Below are 9,727 nucleotides of genomic sequence, written 5' to 3'. Positions count from 1 at the left end.
AGTAACATATTCAAAATCCCTGAAACTGGAGAACAAGCACTCTCTGCCAAATGTCGAATAACATGTTGTTACATGCTCATCATCATGTGTTCCACTGGTGTTCTCACCACTGTTTCAGTTTTTCTCTCAGAGCATGACATCAGTGCCATTGCCATTTAGAGCTGTCATGACATCACCTTTGGGAAGAGTTTTGCTGCCAGCTCTGCCCCCTTTCCATCTGAGATAGCTGAAGGAATCCCAAACATGACAGGTCAGGTGCAGAGGGTCTGCTGTGCCCTGTGCATGTGACACCATCTGTGTGTTTTGAAGGTGCTGTCATTGCTGGGGAGGAGTGAGTTGAATGGGTCCTTGAGGTGGGTAAGAAAACTGTGGCCTGTAGTACTGAGCAGGGCCTGGCTGTTTCCTGATGTGAAAGGTGATGTTGGGCAGTGGGATCTTGACTTGTGTGGGAGAACTGGGAATCCTTGGGAAGAGCATGGGCCATGTTGTAAGGCAAGAATAGGAGATGACATGTTTGTCTTGAGAAAACATCTTGGAGAGGGGAGTGAAGGATGCCCGGAGGAAAGCAAGATGAGCACAGATCTCCTATCAGAGACAGTCTCTTGTGCTGCTGCCTGCCTGAAGTAGGCCGTGTGTTGGTCAGAGGGGGTGAGATGCAGCGTGCTGAGTGTTGTGTGATGAACCACTTGTTTTGAAACAGGTGTTGTGGGAGGGGAATGCTTAAACTTGCTTTTCCTGTGCAGTGATGAGTATCCCTAGATGTTTGCACAACTGCTGATGGTGTCACGATGGTTTCTTGCTCCTCCTCAGGTGGGATTTGTAAGTAGACCTGCTGAGTTGGGTGTAATCTCTGTGTGCTCAACTTGCCCTCCTTGTGCACTACAGAGGTGGCCTCAGTCGAGATGGTGTGTCCTGTTGTCACACATGGCTCATTCTTGTATCTGCAGGCACCCACCAAGCCCTGCACTGCAGCCCAGCTCTGGCTTTATGTGAACACTTCTGAGTGCTTTTGTGCTTTGGCATTTGCTGTGGTTCTCTTGGTGATATAAATATGTGTGGCCTGGGGTCAGAGCTGTCACAGCTCTAATCCCAGAACCTTTATGAACTCTAACACACAGCTCTGTGGTGTTTCCATGTGAGGTTGCTGAGAAGGAACAAAGCATTTATGGTGAAGTTTGTGCAGCTGGGAAGAGCTTGCCAAATGCTGTGTGGCCTTGCAGAAGTGCATAGATTCTTTGTGTTGCTCTAGAGGGAAAGTGAGGATGTGAAAGGCCTGGATCACATGCAAAATGGGCATTACAGATGAAGCATGTGAGCAAAGTTTGATATTTTGGCAGTGATTCTTCACATGGGACTAAGTAGAGCCTGGGTTTGTGTGATGGGGAGGGTGAGTTTGGGTGGGGAAGTGTTGCCTGAAGGAAATGGAGATGCTGTGTAGAACATAGTGGGTGTAATTGGGAAGGAAATGACTAATGTCAGATTAGCTGTGGAGTTGCCATTTTCCAATGGCACTGGATAGAGAATACCAGTAGAAAATGTTGAGTAAAGGCTGATCACATCAGGTTTCTCTCCTGGCCCCCTCTCAGGACCTCCAGTAGTTCTGCACATCCTTGTGCTCTATCCTCTGTGTTACTATTGCTTGTGTAGTTATTCATCCCTTTCTTTGCTGGTCTTTGATTTGGAGTGTTGTTGGCCCAACTGCAGGTTTTTGCAATGTGTATCATTCAGCCATTCTTCTCAGGCCATTGCCTCAGTCATCTCTGAGGTCTTGGTCTTCCTTGTAAGGGGGCACAGCTGGTAGCATTAAATGACACTGTCAATACACCTTGTCCTGGAGGGTTTTTTGGTGAAGAAGCAACAGTGATGCTGATGAGGTAAGTCACTGATAACTGAAGAGGCTCTGTGTGAGGGATGGGTTTACCTTGGTTCATGTTCACCTTGGGTTTCTTTGTGTTGGATCGACTGCATGTCTCCTGGATTGAAATGCCTGTAGGTTTGGAGCAGCACGACCTGCTCTCATTCCTTTCCAGCTGTTGCCTGGCACAGGGTGAGCAGGTGGAAGCAAGGGTGGATCAAGAACTGACTTTATTCTGTTTCTTGGAGTAGCTGTGTTGGGCCTGCAGCAGATGATCTCAGTGCCAATGCCCTGGTGTTACCTTGGTGGGTTTGTTTGGCTGTGCAGGTGGGACATGGACCAGGAAGGAAAAGCTCTTAATAGAAATCTCTGAGAAGTGTTCAGGAGCTGTGCTTGCCCTGTGCTTTTTCATTCTTCTTTTGCAGGGTCATTGTGCTTGGTTGGGATATGTTTTCAGTTCCCAAAGGAGCTTCTTCCCTGGGTTTTTACTCCTTGGAGCTGTTTTTATTAGATGTCTAAGTGGGCGGAGCCTTCTCTAATGTGGCAGAGCTGTCCTTTGCTATCTGGCTGCTATGATGTGTTATTGCTGGGTCCTTGAGTTGACTGATGAGGGCTCAGCGTTTGGCTTTCCATCCTGAAGGGAGGGGCAGTTGTAGGTGCAGGGATGGGAGGTAAGCAGAAAGGTCCAGATGGATAGGAGGAGGAAAGGAAGAGGCACGAGAGCTTTTGTGAAAGGGCATGTTTGTGCTTGGTGGTGACAGTGGTGTAGCTATTTTTAAAGAATTTTCTTAAGGGAAAAAATGGATTGAATATACAAGGATGGAAGGAGAAGGGAAGGGGAAGCAAAAAATGGCCCAGCAAGGCAAGAAAGGAAGAAGGAGAGTAAGGGAGAAGAGGAAAAAGGAACAGAGAAAGGAAGAGAAAAAACTGAAACAAAGCAAGGAATCTTTGCAAGGAAGAGGAATGAGAGCTGTTCAGAAAGGACATATCCCCTGTGAGTATGGCATAGACATTTGAAAAGAATTTTGGTAAGAAAAAAAGACGTAGGAGACAATGAAGAGGAGCTGAAAACATAGGACAGGTAAAAGCCAGTAGGAGGAAAGAAGACAGGGGTAAAGAATCCACTGAAAGTTAAGCAAATAAGAGAAGAAGGAAGAGAGATAACATCAGAATAAAATGGAGAAGAAAAGGATAGATAAAGAAAGGAGACTACATAAATGAAAAGCAAGCCAGTATGCAGTCACGGAGGGAAGGAAGGAAGGAGAGAATTGAAGAAAAGAAAACACGATGAAGTAGATGACCAGCTGATACCGACCTCACCTCTGGACTCTGAGTGAAGTTGGTCCCCAGCAGCCTCTGCTTCGGTTACAATACCTCACTCTGGTGCTGCTGCCCGATGATTAGCGCTGATGGCTCCGACTTCCATGGCCTCCGCCGCAACGCCGCAGGAGACTGGGGAACAGCCAGCGAGGATAAAGAAGAGCGAAGATTGGAAAGATAAGAGAAAATGGCTTAAAGAATAATGCAGGGCAGAGCAACAATGAAAAGGAGAAAGAACAGAAGGACAACGAACAGAAAAATGGGAACTTCGTATAAAGGGAACAGTAAAAAAAGGAAGAGAAAAAATACTCTTAAAAAAAGAATAGAAATAAAAGGAAGGAAGACAAATAAGAAAAAGAGAAGCTCGGTAGGAAGAGATGTCAGAGATGACGGTGCTGGCACTGTGTGGTGGGATCGTGTGAGGCGGCGGAGCAGCGCACGGTGTCGCTGCAGGCTCAGGAACGGCGTGTGGGCGGCTCCGCCCCGGTGCGGCGGAGAGCCCGGCTGTGAGCGCGGGGGGGCGGCTGGGGCCGGGCAGCGGAGCCGGGGCGTGCGGGCGGCGGCGGGAGCCGTGCGGGGCCCGTGCGGTCTGGGGCCGGAGGCGGCGGCGGCGGCGATGGGCGAGTGTGCGTGGGGTGCGGTGTTGCGGGTGGTGGTGGTGCAGGCGGCGTGGGCGCTGTGCGCGGGGCAGGTGCGGTACTCGGTGCCGGAGGAAGCCAAGGCCGGGACGGTGGTGGGCCGTGTGGCGCAGGACGTGGGGCTGGAGGCGGGCGAGGCGGAGGCGCGGCGGCTGCGGCTGGTGGCGCAGGGCCGGCGGGCGAGCGTGGAGGTGAGCGGGGCGAGCGGGGCGCTGGTGGTGAGCTCGCGGCTGGACCGGGAGGAGCTGTGCGGGAAGAGCGCGCCGTGCTTGCTGCGGCTGGAGGTGCTGGTGGAGCGTCCGCTGCGCGTCTTCCATGTGGAGCTGGAGGTCACCGACATCAACGACAATGCCCCCATCTTCCCCGCCGCCCGAAAAAACATCAGTTTTTCGGAGAACTCCCCTCCCGGCTCCCGTTTCCCACTGGAGGGCGCTTCGGATGCGGATATCGGAGCGAACGCGCAGCTCTCCTATACACTCAGTCCCAGCGAGCATTTCAGAATAGAGGAAGAAAACAGTAACTCGCGCAGTAAGTCCCTGTTTCTGGTGCTCACGAAACCGCTGGACCGGGAGACAATTCCCGTGCACCGGTTGTTGCTGACGGCGAGTGACGGGGGCCGGCCGTCTCTGACGGGGACGATGGAGCTGGTGATCTCGGTGCTTGACGTGAATGACAACGCGCCCCAGTTCAACCAGTCGGTGTATAACGTGGTTTTGCCCGAGGACGCAATAGAGCGGACTCTGGTGGCACGGCTGAACGCCACGGATGCAGACACGGGAATATATGGTGAAATGATTTATGAAATTGATACTGTTGTTCCTCCCTCTGCCTCAGATATTTTCAGCATCGATGCAAATAGTGGCGAGATCAGACTGATAGGAGCCCTGGATTATGAGACTGTTACGATATATAACCTACAAGTTCGGGCAACAGATAAGGGAATGCCGCCGTTGTCGGGTCACTGCAAGGTGGTGGTGGAAGTGCTGGACGTGAACGACAACGCGCCGGAGGTGTGGGTGACGTCGCTGTCGGTGCCGGTGGCCGAGGACGCGTCGGTGGGCACGGTGGTGGCTCTGCTGAGCGTGTCGGACCGGGACTCGGGGGCGAACGGTCGGGTGCGGTGCTGGGTGTGGCCGTCGGGTCCGTTCGGTCTGGAGGCGACGTTCTCGGGGTCGTACTCGCTGGTGCTGCGGGAGGCGCTGGACCGGGAGCGGGTGTCGGAGTACGAGGTGGAGGTGCGTGCGGAGGACGGCGGGTCGCCGTCGCTGCGCGGCAGGCTTGGGGTGCGGGTGCCGGTGTCGGACGTGAACGACAACGCGCCGGCGTTCGCGCAGGCGGTGTACACGGTGCTGGCGCGGGAGAACAACGCGGCGGGCGCGGAGCTGGCGCGGGTGTGGGCGCGGGACCCGGACGAGGCGGGCAACGGGCGCGTGAGGTACTCGTTGTGGGAGGGCTCGGCGGGCGGGGTGTCGGGGTCGTGGTGGTCGGGGGGCGGCGGTGCGGGCGGGGGTCGTCCGGCGTCGAGCTACGTGTCGGTGGACGCGGAGAGCGGTGCGGTGTGGGCGCTGCAGGCGCTGGACTACGAGGAGGTGCAGGTGCTGCAGTTCGAGGTGCGTGCGGTGGACGCGGGGGAGCCGGCGCTGAGCGGCAACGCGACGGTGCAGGTGTTCGTGGTGGACGAGAACGACAACGCGCCGGCGCTGCTGCCGGCGGCGGGCGGCGGTGCGGAGGCGGAGGCGGTGTCGGCGGCGGGGGAGGCGTCGTGGTCCGGGGCGCGGGGGCGCTGTGGGCGTGGGCGGCGTGGGGGCGCCGGCGGGGCAGGTGGTGGCGAAGATCCGCGCGGTGGACGCGGACTCGGGCTACAACGCGTGGCTGCGCTACGAGCTGTGGGAGCCGCGTGGCAAGAGCGCCTTGTTCCGCGTGGGGCTGTACAGCGGCGAGGTGAGCACGGCGCGGGCGCTGGAGGAGGCGGACGGGCCGCGGCAGAGGCTGGTGATCGTGGTGCGGGACCACGGCGAGCCGGCGCGCTCGGCCACGGCCACGCTGAGCGTGTCGCTGGTGGAGGGCGGCGAGGCGGCGCTGGCGGCGGCGGCGGGATCGTCGTCGCTGCTGCCGCGCTCGGCGGCGGGCGGGGACAGCGGCTCTGCGGCGGCGGCGGCGACGACGAACGTGTGGCTGGTGGTGGCGATCTGCGGCGTGTCGAGCCTGTTCCTGCTGGCCGTGGTGCTGTACGGGGCGTCGCGGTGGGCGCCGCGGGCGGCCGTGCTGTCGGGGCCCGGGCCCACGACGCTGGTGTGCGCCAGCGAAGTGGGCAGCTGGTCGTACTCGCAGCGCCAGAGCCGCAGCCTGTGCGTGGCGGAGGGCGCGGCCAAGAGCGACCTGATGGTTTTCAGCCCCAACTTCCCGCCGCCGCCCGGCGCCGCGGCCAAGGACACGCAGCCGGAGCCTCCCGCTCTCCTCGACACGGTCAGTGTCTCTCCCTCCTTCCTTCCCCGGCGAACTCTTCTATCTTTTGTCCCCTCTGATCCGCCCCCTGGGGCGGCGTTGTTTGGAGCCTGGCTCCTCCTCACTGCCTGAGGGCGGTGAGTTCTAAGCAGAAATTACCGGGACTTGTCAATGTGCCGCCTGGTCCTTTCCGTAGGACCCTCGCTCTTGGTGTGTATGTCTCGCGAAATAACAGTATTACGGTACCCTGGAGCTGTTATTTGCTTCAGTGAGCAGGAGTTGTGCCCTTGGTTGAAATCACTGGCTATTTTGATGAGAGGTGCTCTGAGTTTTCAGGCTTGTAGGCAATACTCTTGTTTACTGTTGTGTAGGTTTTCGACCCGAGCTTGGTTAGAAATACAAGACAGGGAAGCTGTGGTGGTGATAGTACCTGAGTCACTATTTATTGTCCTATTACCTTTGCTGACAGTGTTGGGATTAGGTCTGCATTATTAGCAAAAACTGTCCTTTCCATTCATTCTCCGTGCAAGAGATGAGATGCAAAATTACATTTGGGACCTCAAATTTTTGGCTTCCTGCGGAAAGAACAATTCTGCGTTTAGTTTCTGTCCTCAGACTCTTTAAGAAACTAGGATAGGCTTTATAGACTTTTACTCTCATCTTTTTCCATGTATCTTTTTGCTCTACTGATTACCCATTTAGGCAGAGGAGTGTGACCCAAGGTAGGTGTTAAAAATTATAATTTTCTTAGTATTGTCCTACTCTACCTCTCTGTTGTGAATTTGCATTCCTGGCCAGAGAAATGGTATGAGATATGGTAGCCTCTTTTGATATTCTATCAAAATGTGTATGAAAAATCACATAATTTCAACAGTGCTGGAAATATTTTCTGGACACAAAATAAGGAAAATCCAAACAAGCAAAAACTCAGACGAATGTAAAGAATCAGAATTCCCCACCAAAACCCAAACCAGATTCTCCTACACTGCTGGTATCATCTTTTACAGTTCTGTGCTCCTCAGCATTTTGGTTTTTCTCTTGGATCATGCCATCAATGTCATTGCCATTTAGGGCTGTCACAACATCACCTTTAGAAAGTATTGCTCCCTGTTTTTCCATGTTTCCATCTGAGACAACTGAAGCATTGCAAAGCATGATGGGTCAGCAGCAGAGTCTGCTGGACACTCTGTGTGTGATACATCTGTATGTTTTTCCATGGTGTTCTCATGGATGAAGGGTTTCACAAACGCTGGAGTGAAAAGGAACTGTGGAACGTTTATGAAAGTGGGTGTGGTAGTGACAGAGTGCAGCCCAGACATTTCCTGATGTGACCTTGAGCAGTGGGAAGACTTGTCAAAGGAAGGTGGGAATCATTGGGAAGGCCACGGGCCATGTCTTAAGGACAAGAATGAGAGATGATCTTCCTGTCTTGAGAACTCGTGCCCCAGTGAGGGGAATAAAGGATGCCTGGAGGAAACTGTGAGGCAGAATGGACACAGAGTGTTCCTGCCTGGGTTACTTTCCAAGGCTCTGAGGTTCTGGAGTTGGAGGCCTTGTGGATCTTGAGATGCTGTGTGGTATAGAAATGCCCACAAGTGTCCTTTGAGGTTATGAAGATCTCCCACCACAGGAAGTAATTTGTGCTGCTGTGTCATTGCCAGAGGAAATGCGTTATTAAGAGGAGATGGGATGCAACATCCTGAATGTTGTTTGATGAACCATTTCTCTCTTGTGTTGAGAAAGCTGTTATGGGAGGAACGCACTTCAACCGGCTGTCCTTGTGTAGTTGTGTGCATCCACAGTAGCTTCCTCAGCTGTTGATTTTGATGGTTCCTTGCTCCTTATCAAGTGAGGTTTATAAGAGGATGTGATGAGGAAGGGGGTGTAATCTGTGTGTGTGTGTGATTTCCCCTACTTGTACACTTGCAGAGTCGGTCTCAGTAGAAATGGTGTATCCCCTGGTCATGCTTAACCCTGATCAGACACACCAAACCCGTCTGAACAGCCCAGCTCTGGTATTATATCATAATTGTCCCACACAGTTGATATTGTGATTCTGCTTGTGCTTCAGCATTTGGTGTGGTTCTCTCAAAGGCAAAAAATCATATGAACCAGCATCAGAACTGTCTCTCTGATCACAGAATCTTTAAGATCTCTAATGTGTAGCCCTGTGGTGTTTCCATCTGAGATGGCTGAAAAGGCATGGAACATTTAGGGTGAATTTCACACAGCCTGCCAGACATTCAGTGGCTTTGCATCCCTCTGCAAGTTCTTTGTGCAGATTATGAGGGAAGGTGGGGATGTGGGAAGGCCTGGGTCATGCTCAGAGTGGGTTTTATTGCTGGGGCATGCTGTTCTGGTGGGGCAGTTTGGGTGCTGTGGCTGTGATCACCGAGTATTGCTTGGGGCCTCTGTCATGGGGAGGGTGACTTTGAGTGGAGAAGTTTCTTCACTGAGGAAATGGAGGTGCTGTGTAGGACAAGCACTGTGTGTCTGGGGAAGAACAGGAGAATGCTTCGCTGGAGACTCATTTCCCATAGCTTGGGATACAGGATTCGAGTGGAAAACCTTGAGCAGACACCTGTCACTCAGGGTTGCTCGCTTGGGGTCCTCTCAGGACCTCCAGAAGTTCTGCATATCCCTCTTCCTTGGTGTTTTCCATGCTTTTTCTGCCAGATGGGAAGACATCTGTCATACATGGCTTGGATGACTTGCTTTTGGCAGTGTGATGTTTGTCAAATAGAAGCTTTTCCAAATATCAGTCTCATTTGGCCAGCGTTCTCTGAACCTCTTCTTGGTTATGTATCTGCTCCTGTGTTGATAGGGAGTGAAAGAAGTTCTCTCTTTAATCAAGAAGTTGCCAAAACTGGTGGTTTTTTTCTTTTTTCTTTTTTTTTTTTTTTTCCTCCATTGGTAATGTGTTGGGTACAGTGGATGAAATGCAGACTGCTATGTTTTGTCACCTGTCAGGTGGTGGAGTTCACAGCAGCTGACCTTTGGTTTGAGGAATGGCTTTTCCAGCCTCCTGAGCTGATGTTGATGTTGGGAGAATGTCCTTAGCTTTCCAGTGTCCCTCCTGCTTCCCCTGTGATAAAAGTGCATAAGGGAGCACTGTGCTCTGTCCAGTGATTTCGAATGTGGGTCATTTTTCCCTGTCCATCCTCCACAGAAATCTCTGAGAACATTTAAAGAAAATGTCCCTCAGAACCAATTTCCCTCCCCTGAATATGTGCCTTGTCTGAAGAAGCCACCAGTGATGCTACAGGTAAGTCGCTCCTACTTAAAAAAGATGAGTCTGAGAGACAGCTGTGCTTTTATTCCTTTTTAGTCACATTATCTTCATCTTGGATTGACCAAATATTTCTTGTATTGGGAGCTGGACTTGGTGATCCCTATGGGTCCCTTCTAACTTGAGATATCCACTGATTCTGTAAATAAACCATCAAAGCACCACTACCTGCTCTCATAC

At 52.8% G+C, this 9,727-nt stretch overlaps 1 protein-coding gene across 1 annotated transcript in view; it reads left to right on the top strand.

Annotated features, from left to right (window-relative positions):
• The first annotated feature begins 3,785 nt into the window (after positions 1-3,785).
• The window catches only part of LOC126638207 (protocadherin alpha-2-like), a 101,682-nt gene continuing 95,740 nt past the window's right edge, over positions 3,786-9,727 (top strand). The window contains 3 exon segments of the mRNA XM_050311908.1: positions 3,786-5,576; positions 5,579-5,618; positions 5,621-6,279. Of these exon segments, the coding sequence (XP_050167865.1) occupies positions 3,792-5,576; positions 5,579-5,618; positions 5,621-6,279 (2,484 nt within the window). The 5' untranslated portion in view covers positions 3,786-3,791.

This window comes from Myiozetetes cayanensis, unplaced genomic scaffold, assembly GCF_022539395.1.
Source record: "Myiozetetes cayanensis isolate MyiCay16 unplaced genomic scaffold, myiCay2020 scf17, whole genome shotgun sequence".
Classification (NCBI taxonomy): domain Eukaryota; kingdom Metazoa; phylum Chordata; class Aves; order Passeriformes; family Tyrannidae; genus Myiozetetes; species Myiozetetes cayanensis.
The sequence above is the reverse complement of the archived record's forward strand: the minus strand, read 5'-3'. Positions and strand labels throughout refer to the sequence as shown.